At 38.6% G+C, this 23596-nt stretch overlaps 1 protein-coding gene across 1 annotated transcript in view; it reads left to right on the top strand.

Annotated features, from left to right (window-relative positions):
- Positions 1 to 23596, top strand: part of ITPR2 (inositol 1,4,5-trisphosphate receptor type 2) — a 525336-nt gene that overhangs the window by 83485 nt on the left and 418255 nt on the right. Inside the window, exons 3-4 of the mRNA XM_029205992.1 lie at positions 20706 to 20821; positions 21606 to 21692. Coding sequence (XP_029061825.1) covers positions 20706 to 20821; positions 21606 to 21692 — 203 coding nt within the window. The remainder of the gene's footprint in view (positions 1 to 20705; positions 20822 to 21605; positions 21693 to 23596) is intronic.

Below are 23596 nucleotides of genomic sequence, written 5' to 3'. Positions count from 1 at the left end.
TGATGGCCATTCTGACTGGTGTGAGATGATATCTCATTGTAGTTTTGATTTGCATTTCTCTAATGTTTAATGATGTTGAGCATTCTTTCATGTGTTTGTTGGCAATCTGTATATCTTCTTTGGAGAGATGTCTTTTTAGGTCTTCTGCCCATTTTTGGATTGGGTTGTTTGTTTTTTTGATATTGAGCTTCATGAGCTGCTTGTAAATTTTGGAGATTAATTCTTTGTCAGTTGCTTCATTTGCAAATATTTTCTCCCATTCTGAGGGTTGTATTTTCATCTTGTTTATGGTTTCCTTTGCTGTGCAAAAGCTTTTAAGTTTCATTAGGTCCCATTTGTTTCTTTTTCTTTTTCTTTCCATTTCTCTAGGAGGTGGGTCAAAAAGGATCTTGCTGTGATTTATGTCATAGAGTGTTCTGCCTATGTTTTCCTCAAAGAGTTTGATAGTGTCTGGCCTTACACTTAGGTCTTTAATCCATTTTGAGTTTATTTTTGTGAATGGTATTAGGGAGTGTTCTAATTTGATTCTTTTACATGTAGCTGTCCAGTTCTCCCGGCACCACTTATTGGAGAGGCTGTCTTTTCTCCACTGTATATTTTTGCCTCCTTTATCAAAGATAAGGTGACCATATGTGCATGGGTTTATCTCTGGGCTTTCTATTCTTTTCCATTGATCTGTATTTCTGCTTTTGTGCCAGTATCATACTGTCTTGATTACAGTAGCTTTGTATAGTCTGAAGTCAGGGAGCCTGATTCCTCCAGCTCCGTTTTTCTTTCAAAAGATTGCTTTGGCTATTCAGGGTCTTTTGTGTTTCCATACAAATTGTGAAATTTTTTGTTCTAGTTCTGTGAAAAATGCCAGTGGCAGTTTGATAGTGATTGCATTGAATCTGTTGATTGCTTTGGGTAGTGGAGTCATTTTCACAATGTTGATTCTTCCATTCCAAGAACATGGTATATCTCTCCATCTCTTTGTATCACCTTTAATCTCTTTCATCAGTGTCTTATAATTTTCTGCATACAGGTCTTTTGTCTCCTTAGGTAGGTTTATTTCTAGATATTTTATTCTTTTTGTTTCAATGGTAAATGGGAGTGTTTTCTTAATTTCACTTTCAGATTTTTCATCATTAGTGTATAGGAATGCAAGAGATTTCTGTACATTAATTTTGTATCCTGCTACTTTACCAAATTCATTGATTAGTTCTAGTAGTTTTCTGCTAGCATCTTTAGGATTCTCTATGTGTAGTATCATGTCATCTGCAAACACTGACAGCTTTACTTCTTCTTTTCTGATTTGGACTCCTTTTATTTCTTTTTCTTCTCTGATTGCTGTGGCTAAAACTTCCAAAACTATGTTGAATAAGAGTGGTGAGAGTGGGCAACCTTGTCTCGTTCCTGATCTTAGTGGAAATGGTATCAGTTTTTCATCATTGAGGATGATGTTGGCTGTGGGTTTGTCATCTATGGCCTTTATTATGTTGCGGTAATTTCCCTCTATGCTTACTTTCTGCAGGGTTTTTATCATAAATGGGTGTTGAATTTTGTTGAAAGCTTTCTCTGCATCTATTGAGATGATCACATTGTTTTTCTCCTTCAGTTTGTTAATATGGTGTATCACATTGATTGATTTGCGTATATTGAAGAATCCTTGCATTCCTAGAATAAACCCCACTTGATCATGGCGTATGATCCTTTTAATGTGCTGTTGGATTCTGTTTGCTAGTATTTTGTTGAGGGTTTTTGCATCTATGTTCATCAGTGATATTGGCCTGTTGTTTTCTTTCTTTGTGACATCCTTGTCTGGTTTTGGTATCAAGGTGACGGTGGCCTCGTAGAATGAGTTTGGGAGCGTTCTTCCCTCTGCTATATTTTGGAAGAGTTTGAGAAGGATAGGTGTTAGCTCTTCTCTAAATGTTTGATAGAATTCGCCTGTGAAGCCATTTGGTCCTGGGCTCTTGTTGGAAGATTTTTCTAAGATTTTTTTTTTTTTTTTTGCGGTACACAGGCCTCTCACTGCTGTGGTCTCGCCCACTGCGGAGCACAGGCTCCGGACGCGCAGGCTCAGCAGCCATGGCTCACGGGCCCAGCCACTCCGCGGCACGTGGGATCCTCCCATACCAGGGCACGAACCCGTGTCCCCTGCATCGGCAGGCGGACTCTCAACCACTGCGCCACCAGGGAAGCCCTTGTTGGAAGATTTTTAATCACAGTTTCCATTTCAGTGCTTGTGATTGGTCTGTTCATATTTTCTATTTCTTTCTGGCTCAGTCTTGGAAGGTTGTGCATTTCTAAGTATTTGTCCATTTCTTCCAGGTTGTCGGTTTTATTGGCATAGAGTTGCTTGTAGTAATCTCTCATGATCCTTTGTATTTCTGTAGTGTCAGTTGTTACTTCTCCTTCTTCATTTCTAATTTGAGTCTTCTCCCTTTTTTTCTTGATGAGTCTGACTAATGGTTCATCAATTTTGTTTATCTTCTCAAAGAACCAGATTTTAGTTTTATTGACCTTTGCTATCGTTTCCTTTATTTCTTTTTCATTTATTTCTGATCTGATCTTTATGATTTCTTTCCTTCTGCTAACTTTGGGTTTTTTTTTGTTCTTCTCTCTCTTATTGCTTTAGGTGTAAAGTTGGGTTGTTTATTTGAGATGCTTCTTGTTTCTTCAGGTAGGATTGTATTGCTATAAACTGCCCTCTTAGAACTGCTTTTGCTGCATCCCATAGGTTTTGGGTCATCGTGTTTTCACTGTCATTTGTTTCTAAGTATTTTTTGATTTCCTCTTTGATATCTTCAGTGATCTCTTGGTTATTAAGTAGTGTACTGTTTAGCCTCCAAGTGTTTGTATTTTTTACAGTTTTTTTTCCTGTAATTGATATCTAGTCTCATAGTGTTGTGGCTGGAAAAAATAATTGATATGATTTCAATTTTCTTAAATTTACCAAGGCTTGATTTGTGACCCAAGATATGATCTATCCTGGAGAATGTTCCATGAACACTTGAGAGGAATGTGTATTCTGTTGTTTTTGGATGGAATGTCTTATAAATATCAATTAAGTCCATCTTGTTTAATGTATCATTTAAAGCTTGTGTTTCCTTATTTATTTTCATTTTGTATGTTCTGTCCATTGGTGAAAGTGGGGTGTTAAAAGTTCCCTACTATGACTGTGTTACTGTCGATTTCTCCTTTTATGACTGTTAGTATTTGCCTTATGTAGTGAGGTGCTCCTGTGTTGGGTGCCTAAATATTTACAATTGTTATATCTTCTTCTTCTTGGGTTGATCCCTTGATCATTATGTAGTCTCCTTCTTTGTCTCTTGTAATAGTCTTTGTTTTAACATCTATTTTGTCTGATATGAGAATTGCTTCTCCAGCTTTCTTTTGATTTCCATTTGCATGGAATATATTTTTCCATCCCCTCATTTTCAGTCTGTATGTGTCCCTAAGTTTGAAGTGGGTCTCTTTTAGACAGCGTATATATGGGTCTTGTTTTTGTATACATTCAGCCAGTCTATGTCTTTTGGTTGGAGCATTTAATCCATTTACATTTAAGGTAATTATCTATATGTATGTTCCTATGACCATTTTCTTAATTGTTTTGGGTTTGTTATTGGAGGTCTTTTCCTTCTCTTGTGTTTCCTGCCTAGAGAAATTCCTTTAGCATTTGTTGTAATGCTGGTTTGGTGGTGCTGAATTCTCTTAGCGTTTGCTTGTCTGTAAAGGTTTTAATTTCTCCATCAAATCTGAATGAGATCCTTGCTGGGTAGAGTGATCTTGGTTGTAGGTTTTTCTCCTCCATCACTTTAAATATGTCCTGCCACTCCTTTCTGGGTTGCAGAGTTCCTGCTGAAAGATTAGCTGTTAAACTTATGGGGATTCCCTTGTGTGTTATTTGTTGTTTTTCCCTTGCTGCTTTTCATATTTTTTCATTTCTTTTCTTTCTTTTTTTTGCGGTACGCGGGCCTCTCACTGTTGTGGCCTCTCCCGTTACGGGGCACAGGCTCCAGACGCACAGGCTCAGTGGCCATGGCTTACGGGCCCAGCTGCTCTGTGGCATGTGAGCTCTTCCCAGACCAGGGCACGAACCCGTGTCCCCTGCATCGGCAGGCAGACTCTCAACCACTGCGCCACCAGGGAAGCCCCACAGTATTTTTTAATTAAGTTTTCAAATTGAGATATAATGTATATACCATAAAAATTTACATTTTAAAGCGCACAATTCAGTGTTATTTAGTATATTTACAAATTTGTGCAACTATCACCACTCTCTAATTCCAGAACTTTTCAACATCCCCAAAAGATGTAGCTATTAGTAGTCACTCCCCCATCTCCCCCACTTCTACCCCTGGCAACCACGAATCTATTTCCTGTCCCTATGGACTTGTGTATTCTGGACATTTCATATAAATGGAAACATATAACATGTGGCCTTTTGTGACTGGCTTCTTTCACTTAGTATAATATTTTCAAGGTTTATTCATGTTGTATCATGAATCAGGAAATCATTCCTTTTTACTCCTGAATAATATCTCAATTGTGGGAATATACGATATTTTGTTTATCTGTCCTCAGTTGATGGAAATTTGGGTTGCTTCCCATTTTAGGCTGGTATGAATAATGTTGCTATAAACATTCACGTACAGTTTTTTGTGTGGGACACACGTTTTCAATTCTCTTGAGTATAGACCTAGGAGTGAAAAGCACATCCTCGTGTGGCTGGTTTCTTCTGATCAACATTATGTCTATGTAATTAATTCATTTTTGTTGTTGCATGTTGCAGCAGTTCATTCTTTTTCATTACTTTTTTGGATTTTATTCTATGAACATGCCGCAATTTATCTATCTCCGATTGATGGACATGTGGGTTGTTTCCAGTTTGAGGCTAAGGTGAATAATACTGCTGTGAACATTCTTTATATGTCTTTTGGTGGAAAAAGCACTCATTTCTCCTGGGTAAATACACAGAAGTGAGGTTGCTAGGCCATCCTTCTTTATCTGTCTTTCTGCATCATTCCAGCGTGCTTATTCACGTTGGTGCTGGACATGCCCTTGGCTTCTTGCCAACCTGCTGCAGGAGTCCTTCCCTGCCTGGGCACACATTTAGGACTGACTTTTCTTCTGTTTAATCTCTCTGAAAAGCATCTTGTAACAATCCTCTCCTTCCTTATATACTTTTTCTCCTGTTGATTAACAAAGCAGAGCTTAGCTCATGCCTGCCTACGGCTCACTATGTTTGTACAGTTACCAGCTTGAGAGCCTAAGATAATTTATAATGGTGCATTACCTTACAGTAGTGGTCACTACGGGTTTTGAGGGGCCTAGATCCCTCTTAGAATCTGATAAAAGCTATAGGCCCTCCCATAGAAAATGCACACACACACACACACACACACACACACACACACACAAAATTTATCTTACACCTTTGTGGGATTTATGAACCTCCATGAATCCCATCCAACTGTGTGTTCTTGGTTCCTAGGTTAAGGATCTTCTCAATTTTGGGGAATTCCCTGGCTGTCCAGTGGTTAAGACTTCACCCTTCCACCGCTGGGGGCACAGGTTCAGTCCCTGGCTGGGGAACTAAGATCCCGCATGCCTCATGGCATGGCCAAATGAAATGAAATGAAATAAAATAAAGTATTAAAAAAAGAATCTTCTCAATTTTGTAATACCTTAAAAATATCAGTCCTCTTCAGCCTTCCCCTTACTCTTTAAGATCTTCTATTCCAAGCTGTCATTGTCAACTGATGTTCACATAGGAAGGACCATATAGTCACAGATATAACACTGGCTAATACAGAGATCCTGATCTCTTTGACAGAAGGGGTAAGAATTACTAGCACTTACAAAGTCACTGTTATTGTTGTGAAGTCCTCATTCTTTCAGTTCTGCTAGCATTTGAGAACTTTTCTAATTGTATTCTTCACCACTCCTGTTCAGCTCCTTAACTGGAGATTAAAAAGGATACATTGCAGTTGAACTGGACCCTCCCAGGCTGAGAAGGCATTGCCCTGGCCGCAGGTGCCGCTGGCCTCGGAGCTGGGTGTGCACGCCTCCAGCTTCCTTCCTCACCAGGAGCCTTCCCCTCCTCAGCCTGGAAGAGTTTCCTGTCTCACATTTTCTTCATGGATGAATAATTGGGTGCCACTCAATCACAGAGTTCCATGGAAAAGAACGTTGTGTGGACTAAATGAAGTGGCCAATTAAATAGTCCATAGTAAGTTAGATCTTTTTCTTGGAAAATGAAAAAAAATTTTTAAAAAACATTATTGGCTTAAAATTTTTATAAAAGTAATAAAAAGCACAAAATGAAAATAATTTTCCCTGCTCTGCAATGCCCATTTCCATTCCTCAAGGTTACTAGTTTATCGTCCTGGAGTTTTTGTCAAGCATGGTGTAGATTTGTTTGTTTTTACAACCCTGAGATCACATTATGCAGTGTGGTGCAGCTTGCTTCTTCCATTTTGCAGGGTAGCACAGACATGCTTCTGTGTATACGCTGCATATGTGCTGTTTTACCTTCCTCTTTTCTTGTCTTTCTTTTTTAATGCTTAGTTTCCTTTACTTCCTCGTATTTAGAGTAATGAGTTGGTACCCTGACCTCCAAAGAGTACTAATAAGTATTTTTCTTATAACTATGAACTCATGGACTTTAATGTATTTGATGTGCTTTAATCCAATTTAGTCATTAATCTTTATGCACAGGTAGCGTCATTCTTGTTCAAGGATGAGGCTTGTTGTGAAGTCCTCATTCTTTCAGTTCTGTAGTATTTGAGAACTTCACAACAAGCCTCATCCCTTTTCAAGTCCTTTTGATGTGACTCAGTCTGTGTCACTCACTTTCAGGTGGGACAAGGTATTCCAGGCTGTTCTTTCCTCCAAATTAAAATTAAAGTTTGGAATAAGCCTCAATTTTATTGTGTGGCATGTTTAGGAAAATGTGTCTCACTAGGTTTAACCAGATGTCCCAGGTGCACCCCTGGGTGTGTCTTATCAGTCAACTGCCAAGTATGTGTGAGAGCCTCCAGGTGCAGGGCAGGCAGCTAGAGCCTGTTATGTAGCCGACAAGTCACCCCGTCTAACTCTTCCTCCCAGACCAAGCAAACCACAACCCAAACAACAAAAACAAGTCCTTATTATGTCCTCAAAGTTTATCTTTTTTTAAAAAAAATATTTTTATTTAATTAATTAATTTATTTGTTTTTCTGGCTGTGTTGGCTCTTCATTGCTGCGTGCGGCTTTCTCTAGTTGTGGTGAGCAGGGGCTACTCTTGGTTGTGGTGCACGGGCTCCTCACTGTGGTGGCTTCTCTTGTTGTGGAGCATGGGCTCTAGGTGCACGGGTTTCAGTAGTTGTGGCACATGGGTTCAGTAGTTGTGGCACACGGGCCCTAGGGCAGGCGGGCTTCAGTAGTTGTGGTACGTGGGCTCAGTATTTGTGGCTCGCAGGCTTAGTTGCTCCGCGGCATGTGGAATCTTCCCGGACCAGGGATGGAACCCGTGTCCCCTGCATTGGCAGGTGGATACTTAACCACTGCGCCCCCAGGGAAGTCCAAGGTTTATCTTTTATCTTAAGAATATTTATGGGACACCACTGATCCATAGAAAAGTAAGCAGTTGAGGGCGGTCTACAAATCTATTGATGTTTTGTTGCACAATAACTTACATACAATCACATTCACCCATTTTAAGTGCTCGGTTCAATGAGTTTTGGTAACAGTTGTGCAGCCAACACTATAATCATACTTCTATCACCGTCCCGCCCTCCCCGCAAAAAAAAATTCTTCTTGCCCCTTTGCAGTCAATCCTTGTCCCCAGCCCAGTGCCAGGTGAACCACTGACTTTCTTGTGGATGCTCTAGGTTTGACTTTTCTAGAATTTTATATAAGTGGCATCGCATGGTGTATAGTTTTTTGTGTCTGGCTTCTTTTCCTTAGTATATGTTTTTGAGATTTATTCATGCTCTTGTGTGTATCAGTAGTTCAGTCCTCTTTCTTGGCTCAGTAGCATTCCGTTGTATAGATATACTACCACATTTGGAGGTGGGTTGTTTCCCTTTTTTTGTGGCTATTATGAATGATTGTTGATATGAACATTTTTGTACGAGGCTTTGTGTGTTTTAATTCTCTTGAGTAAATACCTAGGAATGGGGATTGCTGAATCATATATTCAGTATATGTTTAACTTTTCAAGAAATTACCAAAACGTTTTCTCAAGTTGCTGAACCATTTGCTTCGTACCATGAATGAGGGTATGTATACATGTATGTATGTGCCATGTGCGAGGCTTCCAGTTGCCCCACATCTTCACCACTGTGATGTTGTCATTCTTTTTTATTTTAGCCTTTCTAGGGGGTGTGTAGTGGTATGTGACTGTGGTTTTAATTTGCATTTCCTTAATAACCAGTGATGTTGAGCATCTTTTCCTGTGCTTACTGGCCTTCCGTGTATCTTTCTTTGGTGAAGTGTCTGTTCATATCTGTTGGGTTGTATGTGTTCCTTTATTGCATTGTAAAAATACTTTCTATATTCTGGATCCAAGCCCTTGTTAGATATATGTTTTGCTTTTGCAAGTTAATTTTAAGTTGAGTTTTGATAAGAAAATGTCCAATTCATCTGTATTTTATTTGAAATACAAAAGGTATAATCTTATCCAAGGAAAATCATAATACCTCTTAAGCACAACTTTGTAATCATGTAAGGAAGAGAAAGAAAGAAAAAAGAAAAGTAAAGAGAAAGTTCAGAGAAGAGATTAGGGAAAGAGTAAAATGAAAGGAAGAAAATGATTGGAAAAAAGAAAGAACTAGACAAAACTGAAAAGAGAGATGGAATGAGAGAGAACCTAGGAAGTGAAGGAAGAGGACAACAAAATTTTACAGTTGTGGAGGGAAGAGGAAAAGTGGAAGGAGACGACAAAAAATTACAGGGAGAAGAAAATACCTCCTCATGCTTTGATTTCCCCTGCCCTGTTTTCTGCAGCAACTTCTCTGTCACCCCATCTTTCAGTTTCCTTCTTCTGAAAAGCAGGCTCATGTCCAGCCTACTTTCTGCCACTTCCCACTTCTTCAATATCTACTGCCCTTACTTCCAAACGTGCAACATAGCTGGGTTATGTGTGTCCTTTCCACCTTCAGTGTATAAAAGCACAGACCCCGAAGTTAGTGGTGTGTGTTTGAATCCCAGCTCCGCCACTTGTTTAACTCTGTGACCCTGGGCAGAACCTAACCTTCAACCTACAGTTTCACCGTCTGTAAAATGGGAATGATAGTAGGACCTGCCTCTTATTTTTCTGTGAAGATTAAAGAATCCACGTGGAGCTCTTATCATAGTGCTTGGTACATAGTGCTTGATCATTCAGTGTTAGCTGCTATTAGAGTGTGTGTGTATGTGTGTGTGTGTGTGTGGTGTGTTTTGTGGGGACAGGGTCTTTCTTGGTTATCATTCTTTAAACTTTAGTTTTCTGTTCATCTTCTTTTCATCTGGGAGTATCTTATGAAATTAAAAAACTTAAGTGATAGAACATCACAACAAGCATCATGCTTCTGAAACTCCGAGATATAATAAACACAACTGTATTTGCTCATCTGGAATGTAAAGTTGGAAGTAATAATAATGGATATTTATGTATTGCTTTAACTTTGAGTATTTTAACCTAGTACTGACAGGTATTTAATAGTAGAAGGCTTATAAGATCCAAGGCTGCAATTTTCTGGTCCTTGTAATAGTGAGATTCCAGACCCATCCACAATGTGATAAACACAGCTGGGGCAGGTGAGCCGTCTGAGCTTTTTATCAGTAAATACTAGACATGAGCTCTACCCTTTCATGCCAATCATCTCTGCCACAATTCCCGTCATAAAACAGAAGGTAGTAAGTAGTATTTGGAAGGGGCCGTCTTCCCAATGCAAGATCCCTTCTACAGCATTTCTCATCTGCCTCTGCCTGAACACTATTGTAAAAGTTCACCTGTCTGTGATTAATTTGTATTTTTTGGACATTTCCAATTGCTGGCAAGATTTTCCTTACATTGAACTAATTGATAGTGAATTAGTATAGAAAAAAAATGTCTCCCCCTTTTTACATGTAGACCTTCAGCTTTATAAAGTAAGATTACGCCTACTGTTTCTTTCCTGTGTTGGGCAGTGTTTTCCAGTTCGAACCATTGTTCTTCAAACAACGTGATTTCTATATTATGCCTGCTTTCCCATTTGCCCAACTTTGGATACAGGCTATTTTGTCAGGATGCCACTTAAAATGTGGCAGCTATAATTGAGCCCAACATTCTAGACATCTATAACTTTTTTTTTTGTTTGGCCACATGGCATGTGGGATCTTAGTTCCCCAACCAGGGATCAAACCTGCTCCCCTGCATTGGAAGCACGGAGTCTTAACAACTGGACTGCCAGGGAAGTCCCAAGGTGTCTATAATTGAGCCTAATATTCTGGATGTGTCCCTGCTTCTCTGGTTGGGGCTCCATTCTGCCATGAGTAAGTCTAAAATGGCTCCATCAGTTTTCCAGCTGCCACATCACGGTATTCATTTATTATATTTGGGGTGAGCATATACTCACCTAAACCAGGTCTCATCTAAACCAGGACACTTTTGAGAGTGGAAAAAGGACACAATTAATAATTAGGCACAGGTAACAGGCATAAACCAGAATTGTCCTGGGCACACAGGGCTGTATGGTCACTATAATTATATGAAGTTGAATTCAAGTCTATCAGATACCGAAGCAGTTGAATTTTTCTGAATTTAGATGCAGAACTCTATGTTTGTTTGAAGTTTAATTGTGTTGATGTTTGTCCTGTAGAGATTATTTAAAATCTAGATTTTTGTCTGTCAAATTAGTTATTCCTCCCCAGTCTGCGCCATCGGAAAATTTGATGCACTCCTTTCCTCACATCCTTCCCAGGCATTGGTAATGTAAAAGGTGCTTTCCCCAGATCTGCAGCACCAACCCATCTCCAGTTTTAAACTGAGAACCAGGATCTTAGTGTGTTCCCTTCTCAGGTTTTTGCATTTTAACAGGATACAAAAAAGACTAAAACCTTTCGGAGCAGAAAGAACAGAAATCTAATGATTGTTTCTCAGGCAACTTGGCAGGTGTTTCCCCTGCAGATTCTGAGCATCTTCCATATACCAGATAATAGGTTGTGAACGTAGAGTTACATGCAAACATATTAACTAATGAAAGATACCATTTGATGGATCGGTACAGGCGTAAAGGTAGAAGTTAACTAGAGTGGGGGTGAAAAGGAGGAAGATATATTTAAAAGGGCATCTTCCTGTTTCATTGTAATTGGCTATATAAAAATTTGACGGGGCAGTTAATAAAAGGATAGTTTTTATTTCAAAGTAAAAGCTGGACTTCAAAAGTAATTATAGAGCAAAAAGAAGGTCCCTTAGTAGTCTCAGTTTTCTCTCCTCTTGACCACAGGATTCCTTCCTCCCTCCCTCCTTCCATTCCTTTCTTCCCTCCTTCCTGTCCTTGCTTCCTCTCCTCCCTCCCCCTCCCCCCTCCTCCTCTCCTCTTCTCTTCTCTTTATATTTATTTGTTTTTTTTAAATATTTCGGTTCCCTTAACCCTAACCTATATACATGTATAGCCCTCTAGAATAGTGACTTTCAAACACTTAAAAAAAAAAATAAATTTATTTATTTATGGCTGTGTTAGGTCTTCGTTGCTGTGCGCGGGCTTTCTCTAGTTGCGGTGAGCGGGGGCTACTCTTTGTTGTGGTGCGGGGCTTCTCTTGTTGCGGAGCATGGGCTGTAGGCACGCGGGCTTCAGTAGTTATGGCACACGGGCTCAGTAGTTGTGGCTCGTGGGCTCTAGAGAGCAGGCTCAGTAGTTGTGGCGCACGGGCTTAGTTGCTCCGCGGCATGTGAGGTCTTCCTGAACCAGGGCTCGACCCCCTGTCCTCTGAATTAGTAGGCGGATTCCTAACTACTGTGCCACCAGGGAAGTCCTCAGACACTTTTTATTGCAACTCTCAGTATGGAATACTGTACATTTCACATTGTAATCCAACATGTACACACACACACACACACACACACACACACACACACCCCAGAAACAAGTTTCTTTTTTTTCTCAGAGTTAAAAAAATTTTTTTATTTTATATTGCAGCATAGTTGATTAACAATGTTGTGTTAGTTTCAGTGTACAGTGAAGTGATTCAGTTATACATATATCTATTCTTTTTTAAATTCTTTTCCCATTTAGGTTATTACAGAATATTGAGCAGAGTTCCCTGTGCTCTACAGTAGGCCCTCAGGAACAAGTTTCTTGAAAAGATTACTTGCTATTGCAGTGTCCTCTACTTCTCTTCCCTTCCCTTCCTGTTCCATTCAGTTCTATTCCACTCCATTCCATTCCATTCCATTCCATTCATAAATGGCTGATTGAACCAAATAAATTGACTTGAAACCTGGTTTTCACAATTACAGTTTTTAAAACACTTCTCTAAAGTTATTGTCCATTGACTGCTAAATTATTTATAGAGATAGATGCTTTATGGTTATAATAAGCAACAAAAAGCTAGTCTCACTTGGGCATAAATCTACAGTAATAATGATGATTAGGACTTTATGATCTTTTCTTGTTCTTATGGGTAAATATCTGGTCACAGAGGACCTAGCACAACAAACTGATTTTGTTTTGGTTCTTCCAGATGAGAATTGCAATTAATTTAGTAACTAGACAATGAACAGTGAGCAATTCTTCAATCTAAATATTACATAAGTCTCCATTACATAACTGTAACATGGCATAAAATATCCTGTGTTTGACTTAAAAAAAAATTTAGGCCAGGAGTTATTATTGCAATGCTAAAACTGGTTTAAAAAGCCTATCTCTATAAAGTGAATTTACCTGTCTTAAGAATTTAGTTGTTCAGCTATTCGAAAATTAGGACTTTCCAAGTGGAGGCCTTGAGGCCATAAAATTCCCTGCCCACTGTTTCTAACTTGCTGCTTTGTTACTTCTATTAAGTCATAGTTACAGATACTTGGATAGTCTCTTTTTCATACATTTTGGGGCCCTTATAGGAGAAATTCAGGTCTCTAGAAGTATGAAACCAGGGAAAGCTAGACTATCATGTTGTGTGTTTTAATTTCAGTGAATGTACCTAAATGCACTTTTTTAGCATGTATCAGAATTTTTATTCTTTTTATGGCTGAATAATATTCCCTTGTAAATGTATACCACGTTTTGTTTATCCATTCATCTCTTGATGGACATTTGTATTGCTTCTACTTTTTGTCTATTGTGAATAATGCTGCTATGAACATAAGAGACTCAACTTTCAATTCTGTTGTATACTCAGCAGTGGAATTGCTGGATCATATGGTAATCTTATGATCAAACCTTATTTTTTGAGCAGTTGCCATACTGTTTTTCATAGCGGCTGCATCATTTTATATCCCCACCAACAATGCACAAGGGTTCCAGTTTCTCCACATTCACTCCAACTCTTGTTATTTTCTGCTCTTTTAAAAAAAATTAACTGTCCTAATGGATGTGAAGTACATGTATTTTTTTATGTTTTAATTTCATAAATATGGAGTGTCTTCTATGAAATTACGAAGATGGGCTTTGGACAGAGATTGATCTGGATTAAGTCTTAAAACTAGTTTTGAGACTTTAGGATAGATCTTTAAAACGTTTAGAGTTTTTCTTTCTTCATTTATCAAGCTAATGGTTACCTCAGAGGGTTTTTAGAAGAATTAAGTGATGGAATGTGACCACCCCTGATACGTAGGAGACACTATGGCAGTATATTATATACTTATAAATGAAAATACAAGTAAACATATATAAAATATATTATATATGTAAGTATTGTGTACGTATGTGTCTATATGTATAGACACACACATTTATGTATATATAAATTTACTTGCATTTCTTTTCTTTCAGACTTAATATTTGTGTAATGGGATTTGGAGACTTGTATTTTGATTTTGGAATCAGTCTGCTTATTACGCTGTTTTATGATTATCACTGTTAATATGATAATTTGAGGATGGGAAAAATTAATTGAAAAATTATACATTATGATGTTCTGATAGCGATTTCTACTTATGTCTAATGTAATGGTTTGCTTAATGCTAAAATTTACAACTTGACAAGAATGAAAATTAGCATTGGTGCATTTGGATTTAGTTTTTCTGCCTCACTCCAACGGAAGCAGAATAGAAAGTTTCATTTGTTTCTGAGTATTTAGCCATTAATCTAGGAGTCAGATAATTAATGTTTTTGAGACTAAGATTTTATAACATTCCTATTGATGTCTTACCGTTAATTGTATATGCACATGTGGCATATTTCCCATGAGAAAACATAAATGTTTCTTTTGAAGTATTACAACTCTTTTATATCTATCTATCTATCTATCTAGATATCAGATATTTATGTATCTATGGATGTAGATAGATAAAGACATATATCAGAGGATCTCAGTTCAAATTCCAGCTCATTTCCTTACCAACTGTGTGGACTTAAGAAGAGTCTCAGTTTCCTTCTCTGGAATATGGAGAAAATAATCCCAGCTAAATCTCAAGGGTGTTGTGAGGATCAAATGATCTTTATTATCAATATATAGTACTCTATATAGTTCATAAAGTACTCCATGGCAGTAATCTGTAATGAGCAAACCAAGTATGGTATTTAAAAATTTTTTTTATTTGTACTTAAAAATGTTTTTTGGAGTATAGTTGATTTACAGTCTGTGTTAGCTTCAGGTGTACAGCAAGGTGAAGGAGTTATACATATACATATATCCACTCTTTTTAAGATTCTTTTCCCATATAAGCCAGTAAAGAGCATTGAGTAGAGTTCCCTGTGCTATACAGTAGGTCCTTACAAAGTATGGTATTAACATCCCTGCCACCAAGGGGCCAGGCAGTCACTTGTCAGGGCTTTCAAGCATCCTATGTGTGGTTGAACTTGTTCATATTTATAAATTATTTTAATCTAGAGAGTCTGTCGTGAATGACTAAGGCAACGCACTCTGAGGTTTTGCTTGTTTATCTCAGAGAAGGGGAAGGTTGGATTTTATCTCGGGCCCCTTCAGAGTTCTAACATCTTCGTAGTCTACAAGCCTGTAATTACAAAAGGCCGTTTCTCTCCCTCTTGAGTAGTAAAATAGCTGACTCTTGCTTAGAGGAAGTTATCCTGTAATAATTCATGGTCGTCCAGCCATATATTGTGATAAATTTTAATGTTTGCTAACAACTGCAATAAATTTTCTTTAGCCTTTGTAACATTCTAGAGGACACTTTGCCTCTTACATACCCTCTCTGTACTTGCTTTTGACTATGACCAAAGGAGTAGATGTTTGGTTTGAAATTTCCATGCATAAACAAAACAGACTCCTTTTAAAAACACACTCTAAACATAAAGAGTTCTATACACACACTGTATTTCAGGATGCATTTCTTAGAGAAACTGAAAAACAAAAAGAGAGCTACAGTTATATTTTTGGCTAATGAATGTGTACCTCTCCCCTGACCAACTCTGAATTCTAATTGCTGGTGTCTAGTGGCCCCTTGTCTGCCTGTCCCTGACCCTAGGGAGAGTTTTGTTACCACTTTCCAGTTTATCATTGGGAAGGTTCTGTTGTCTTCATGGAATTCTGCTTCATCCTGTTTATATGAAAAAGAGAAAAAGGAAAGCTCCTCCCTCCTCACCTTTCTCCATGTGGAGACAATAAAGCCCTTGACAACCACGTTCCCTGTAATCAGTATGAGGTAATTTTACAAGCTACCATGAAAGAGCCTGCTTTGTGACAGGCATTTGCTGATGGTTTAATTATGTCTTGCCTCATTTAAATCGTATACACATCTGGGGAATTCCCTAGCGGTCCGGTAGTTAAGACTTTGCCTTCCAAAGCAGGGGTGTGGGTTCGATCCCTGGTCAGGGAGCTAAGATCCCACATGGCTTGGGTCCATACAACCAAAAACACAAAAACAGAAGCAATAGTGTAACACATTAAATAAAGACTTTAAAAATAATCCACATCAAAAAAATTAAAAAAAAATCTTACAACATCTTTTGGAGGGAGGAGAAATGAAACAAAGTTTTCTTTCCACCATTACCAAAGGAAATTGCTGGCCGCTACGTAACTTGAACATCCTATATAATAGCCCAGAATGGGGTCCTAAAGTCAATTTCTGGGGTGCAGAAGCTGCCTTAGATACAAATATTTTAGGAAGTACTTGTATACATACAAAGCAAAACGTTGCAGAACTATTTAGTGAGGTATTGTGAGTGGAGGTTTAGACTGGGTTCCTTCCAGACGTATGTGGAATCGCGTGAGAAGGTTAGTTCTTTGATTCACAGGGTGTTATATACCACGGATTATGTGCTCCACACCATTTGAATGGCTTTCATATTTCTTCCCTCCACTAGCATTTATTTGCAGGTTAAAGATGCCAGCAGATCTTTTAGTTTAACACGAGCACTTCTGGGAGGCTTGGTTTCCTTCCACGGTTGTAAAAAAACAGTTTTTTTACAATAATTCTGAGACATTGTTTCTAGCATGTTGCCCGACTGAACATAGCCCATTTTGTGGAATTTCTAACATTTCCTAAACTTATGTAATTCTGTGAAGTTGCTGGCCTTAGTTCTTAAGGTTAAGCTTTTAAAAAATTTAACTCAAATTACTTCCTTCTCTTTGTGCTTTTGGTGTTTGCTCTATGAAGCAAATCTTGCCTTTTTTATTATTCTTTGAGTCTTGAAATGCTGAAAAGATTGTTGTTACCTAGTTAATAAATGACACTGAGCAGGTTTCTAATTAGAAAACCCCCCAAGACCTTTTTTCCTAGCAGTTTATACATCTCTAACTTTAGAGAATGAGCTGACTAAGGGATTCTAGAGAGCTAGTTCTAGAAGCAGGGTGAGGAGTATGAATAGCTCTGGGTTCCTGCATGCCAGAGAAACACAGGCTTTTCGTCAAAGGCTGCATTCATGCTGGTGCTAGTGATTGCTTCTGCATATTTTAAAAGATATTACAAGGTAATGGAGATTTCACTCTCTGCTCCCTGCCATGCTGTTTCAGGGAATTCAAGAACTGTATAAAAAAACACATCGTGGTATCTTAAAACAAAGGGGCGAACACTTTGTCACGAATTGGGCACTTTCGGGTTATGTTTGGGTTTAATCCAAGAATTCTACTTATTGAAGCTCTTTGCTGAGAGCTCTGTAAGGGTTTAGTCACCTCTCAGTGAAGCTATCGCTGAATGAATGAAGCAATATTGATAATAATACCTTACATTTAACATTTATAATATGCCTTTCAAGTTCACAGAGTAGTTTCACGGATTCTCTTTTTTGCGCACCTGAGCAGCCCTATGAATTAGGCGTGGCAGGTATTATTAATGCATTTATTATGTAGTAAATTTAGAATCAGACAAAATACACGACTAGTCCAAGACCAGTAGATTTTTTAAAAAGTTTTCCAAAGGAGGCAGAGAATTACACACACACGCATGCACACACACACACACCTGTCACAATCACCACCACCACAAGCATTTTTACAGACATCTGCATGCCCTAGGTTCCCTCCTGTCAACCAAAATAGTCCTGTGATATTAGTTGCCACGCAGAAACAGATCGGTTATTTACAAAATGAGTTGCCTCCTGGGGAGTGTTGCTGAGGAGAACCATACAGCTGAGGCCCTGAAAATGGAAAGGGCTGTGGAAATCTAAGCCTTAGTGTCTCAGAGGGAGTGGATGGAAGCCTGTTTGGCCATCCTCATTCTCTCTCTCCCTCGCCCTTCCCCACCCCACACTAAGAGATAAGACCAAGCCTGTTGGTTCTGCTGCTTTGTTTTTAAATCTACAGCTACCCTAGAACTCCCATACGCCCAGATTCAGATCCTCCCTGTCTCTCGTCACACTGGCAGTTGGCTTTTGTGCTGGGTTTCTTGCCTCGTGTTCACATCATCCTTCACGTGCTGTAAGAGCTGAAAACCCTGTATAAGAGTTCGCATTTTCCCTGGGATGAAGTGCATACTTCTAACCTAGAACGTGGCACTCTGCAGAGGCTGATTTCAGCCAGCCTCACCGATTTCATTTCGCAGCTGGGGCTGTCGTTTTTCGGCACGGTTGGCAGGTCCCTGGGCATTCTCCTTCGCTGCCCTTGTACCGGCCATGGGCTCTGGTTGGGACGCCCCTCCCCTCTGAGCATTTGAACCCTCTCGCGAATGTGCTGAATTAGTATGGGTTCTTTAACACTTGACTTGTGCCTTCTTTTTTGGAAGACTTTTCTGGCCTCCCCTAAAGAATGTGAAAGGTCGCATTCATCTCTGAACCACACAGCACCTTCCCCAGAGCCCCATTGAAAAACTTCAGCCTGTTTCACCCGCTAGACTGAGAGCTTCTGAGGACAGGGTCTGAGCCTTACAGCACCCAGAGGCACAACCTAGGCAGTAAACCTTAGTTGGCTGGATGCTTAACTTCGCTTCACAATCACTTTAGCTATGATGACGAGGATCACAACACCCAGTTTCTTTCCTAGTTACCTAAGGATACCACTAGTTAGGAGTGCTACTGGTTGGTCTAGAATTTAGGACAAATATTTTCTTTGTCAAAAGACCATTTCCTGGGCTTCCCTGGTGGCGCAGTGCTTAAGAATCCGCCTGCCAGTGCAGGGGACACGGATTCCAGCCCTGGTCTGGGAAGATCCCACACGCCGCGGAGCTTCTAAGCCTGTGCGCCACAACTACTGAAGCTCGCGCTCTAGAGCTGGTGAGCCGCTACTGAGCCCGCGTGCCACAACTACTGAAGCCTGCGTGCCTAGAGCCTGTGCTCTGCCACAAGAGAAGCCACCGCAATGAGAAGCCCACGCACCTCAACAAAGAGTAGCCCCCACTCACCACAACTAGAGAAAGCCACGTGCAGCAACGAAGACCCAACGCAGCAGAAAGAAAAAAAAAAAAAAAGACCATTTCCTAATGAAGTTAATTAGGAATTTGAAGTAATGGAGAAGAACACATTTTTTTTTCTCTTTTCATAGTTAAAGGAAGTCAGAAGTAGAGACTGCAGATTATAGAGTTCAGTTCTACTTGAATATGGACTCGTGTTTTTGCTGCACTAAACAATGTAGAGTTTGGCCACTTGCCTGATATAGGACAGTCTAAATAGCCTGCTGTATTAAATTGGGAGCACTCTTTTGGAGCTATCTGTAAACAACCTCTATATGTGTGCTTGAAAAAATTGTGTATTCTCTTTGTAGATACTAATATATAGGAAATATTTTCTAGGGCCAATTAAATATGTTGTCAAGAAAAACAGTTTTCAGGTCCAGTTATTTGGTTTTCACACCGTTGTTCTAAGTGATGATTCCTGTAACCTACTGTAATTCTAACAGTCTCTCAACCAACTTTCAGTGGTTAGAAGGTGTCTTTTCTGTTGGTTATAAAATCTTTACTCATCCACATAAGTAACTTTTAGACCAGAAGTTAATAATGTTTTCTATAGCTTTGTATGTATAGGTGGGAGGTAATCAATAGAACTTGTGTTTATAATTACAAGCTACAGGAAAAAAGTCATTATTTCTTCTGACTTTGAAAAATTCCTTAAAAAATTTATGGTCATATTTCTTGGTCATGTGTGCCATTAGAACCATAAAAAAGTGAGATATGAAAAGAGGTCGTCTCATTTAATTTTATAATTAATTTTAAAGAGAATAAAAGAATGAGTGCACATATAATATAGTCAAGAATGTGGCTAAAATGTATGTTTGAGCTGACTGAATTTTATTTTTGTGAAACATGCTTGAAAAATGGGAATGATTGTAAATATTAACACATCGATCAAAACAAGGTAAATTTGTTACATAGAATTCTTACAATTTTTTGTGAGAAAAATGAAAATAATGTTTAGATCTTCTATGTCAATACTCCTTTATTATAGAATATTCGGAATTGACCTTTATTCTAGATTGTGTGTTATCCATTCCACAAATGTACAGAATCATTAGCATATGAAGGCCTTGTTTAGTCAAACTTTCATTTTCCTCATTAACAGAAAAAAAATTTGTTTTTTGACTTAGAGATATCACTAACTATATTATTCCACTATTATTTCCTGACTTGATATTTAGTAGTAGAGTTAGGACTATAATCTTGATTTAGTTTTTTTGTTTTTTTTGTTTTGCTTTGTTTTTCCCTTATAACATACTGCGTCTCAGATGTCTACACCATGTTCACCCCAGGTATGTGGAAGCTTGGGGAATAGATGACTGAAATGCGACTGCTTGATTACTGTGATTGTTTCTACTTCTTCCATCACCTTGGCTGTCAAAGATACATACCATGAATAAGTAATTAATTGTGCAAGGTCACATAAGGCAGTGAAAGGCACTAATCTCATTTTATTGACTTTCTAAGTCCAGGCACCTCATTATAATTAAGAAGTGCTTTATAATGATTACATTGGTTTGATTTCTTTATAAATCACGCTAGCTGTGATTTCCTATAAATTAATGAAAAAGGTGGTATTCTAACAGGCTAAATGATTATTTAAAAAAGATGTTATAGGGATAATTTAACAGTTGACTGGAGTATGGGCTAGATGATGTTTAAATGTTATTTATACTCAGGGATTCCGAGATTCCAATGCTAGGCTATAAGGGAAATCTAAGAAATGCTGGTTTCCTTAGTTACAGTGTTTTTGTTTGTTGGTTTGTCATAGACTGCCTCTTTAAGGTGTGCCCTATGAACCGATATTCTGCTCAGAAACAATATTGGAAAGCCAAGCAAGTTAAACAAGGGAACCACACAGAGGCAGCCTTGCTGAAGAAATTACAGGTAAGGGCCAGCCTTCCATCTGTCTGGTTTAGGCTAGAACAAGTACAGCAATAACAAAAGATCTATTCTGTAGCTTAATGATTTCACTCAATACACTGAGATTCAGAATAGATGTGGCAACACATTAAAGGTGGAAAGGACTTTTAAGTTACAGGGTGTGGCTACTGATTTCCTGGAGTGTCGGTAGTGCATTTCTGCTGTTTATTCAGGTGTGCCACACTAATTCAGATATTCACATCACACTGAAAACCAGTCCAGAATCTCTGCAGGAATACCAAATCCAGTTATATTTTACTTGACATAGTACCTAATTTTTTTGAAAGACTATTGGAAAAACATTGAAAGTCTGTTGTTTCTGATCTGGGCTCTGTGTAAATTTAGTAGAACTTATTTTGTGTCATTAAAATTCCTGTTACTTTCGAATTGAAACTGAATTTTGAGGCTTTTGAAATTTACCTACTATGTTTGGTTTCTCTAGCAATATTCCTTCTGAAAATAATTTTATAAGACCAAAGTGCCTAGTACTTTTCTTAAATTTCCAACATAAAAGCATCTCAATATATTTTGGGCTACATTTCAGCATTAAACTGAGAGATTTTTATGGCACATTTTCATCATGTATTTAATTATTGCCCCTCTTCTCCTGAAGCACCAAGAGTAAAGCAACCCGCCTATTTTAGTCTTGGTTGTATTCTTTGTTCCTAAAATAAACCTTATTTCTTTGTCAATTATTGTGCTCTGTTTTCTATGCTTCCACACTAAATATTTGATAATCAATTTATAGCATGCTGCAGAACTGGAACAAAAACAAAATGAATCAGAGAATAAGAAGCTGTTGGGAGAAATTGTGAAATATAGTAATGTTATACAAGTAAGTGTCTATTTACTTTTGCTTAAAAGGGGTGAATATTTTATGGTTAATTTGCATTTGGTAGGAATGCCAACCTGCCCTAAAATTGGGGGATACAGTGGCTTGTTCTTTGGTGGGAATTATACAGTGTGATATTTTCTGTTGATATTCAGCACACGATTCTGTATGAATAAATCTGGTGCATACACATAAAGAAGTGAGCTTATCCAGATGTATGCACAAGTTATTAAATCAAAAGGAAGAAAATGGGGAAAGCCTGTAACAAAAGAGTCCTTTAGAATTAATGGGACTAACCTGTAACAAATGAAGCTTTATGTTTTCATTTTGTAGGGAGGAAAGTTTTCAAATTGTACTTGTAGATGAGAACTGTCCTTGAGTTATTAGCTCTTCCATTTCAATTAGTATACAGACTGATTTATCTCAGCAGCATTTCTTTCTTGTGCTTCACTTAGATCTTTTAGCTTTTTACTTGGGTAGTTGTGAATGCCCCACCTTGTTCCAAAAAGAATGTAAGGCATTTTCAAAAATACATTCCATATAAGATAAAATATTAATAGAAATAAATAAGGCAACTGGATCAAAGGGAAAAGAATGATTGCATGAATAAAATGAAGTCAAGGGTGAGGCATGTTTATAAAATCCATGCTGTAAAGGCTGATAAACTTTGGCTCGAAGCCTTTTTGTTGCTTGAGTAGCTATAAGGGCAGTGTGAAATATTACAGCATTCACATAGAAGGTCCGTACAGAGAGCTAAGTCAGAAGTTTGGAAGCACAAACATTCCCCAGAAGAAGACCAGCGAACTGTTTCTCCAATGAGCTCTCATAAAGAGGACACTGTTTAATATGTTTAATATGGCCTTAACAACTTCCTTACTGTAAATACTACAATGAGGTGTTTCATAGAGCTGTTTCAAAAAATAACATCCCCTGATGTTTTGTTATCGGCCAATGGCAAAGTGTCAGAGCACAGGACTGGCAAAGCGGTTCTCTGATGGTACAAGAGGAGAGCCCTGGGTCTGCGGCTCCCTGGACGTATGAGCTAATCTAATGATAGATTGTGTGATACCTGTGGCTGCATGTCCCTTGGGCAGTACTCCATAACTAGAGTTTCTCTTAACCAAGTTTTGATTCATACTAAGTGCCAGCGAGCAGAGCTCATGTTTCTTGTCAAGAACCTGACTGGCGAATGTTTGCGTGGTGAGTTAGGGGCTGAGCCACGTTCTCTAACACGGTGGATTCCAAAAGGAGTGGGGTTGGCCCATGAGGGTTTTCACTGGTTTCTGAGATAACTTCCTTCTTATATTGTGGATATTAAAACGACCATTCTTTTTTGAAATGATTGTAATAATAGGAAGGTTATTTGTTTTAGTTTTCCTACTCAGTAATGTCTTGGAAAGGTTTTGCCCATGGAATCCAGTAACCCGAACAGTGGTTCTTCTGCCCTCATCTGAGAAGGGGTGGGATTGTGTCCTCTTATGGAAGTGGCAGAGTTTATTTAGAATGGGCAGGCTGTCTCTGCCCCCAGGGGTGAGGGCTGTCTGCAGGCAGGGGTGGTTAATAATACTAAGTGGGTTGGTGCATTATTACAGGTCCTCGGTTATTCTTTAATATGTTCTGTTTTTGTGGCCAGGCAGGGATTGAGAAAGAATGTAGTTTGGGGGGACCTCCTGGTCTCCTTTGGAAAGCTTGGGTTTATCCTATTATTTATCAGTAGATGAAAATCATTCAGAAGTGTCCCCTGGTTTGTTTTCCTTACGTGCTCACTTCATTATGAAACAGAATTGGGGATGGAGGTGAGGAGGAACCCAAAGAAAGTCGGCTTGGAAAGATGGTGACTATGGAGTCTGGAAAGAACTTTGTTTAAACTCTATCCCGAGCCGTGTTATGTGGGCACATGATATAAG

Source organism: Monodon monoceros, unplaced genomic scaffold (assembly GCF_005190385.1).
Source record: "Monodon monoceros isolate NGI ecotype Baffin Bay Population unplaced genomic scaffold, NGI_Narwhal_1 Super_Scaffold_6, whole genome shotgun sequence".
Lineage (NCBI taxonomy): Eukaryota > Metazoa > Chordata > Mammalia > Artiodactyla > Monodontidae > Monodon > Monodon monoceros.
Note: the sequence above shows the minus strand (reverse complement) of the source record. Positions and strands in the feature narration are given on the sequence as shown.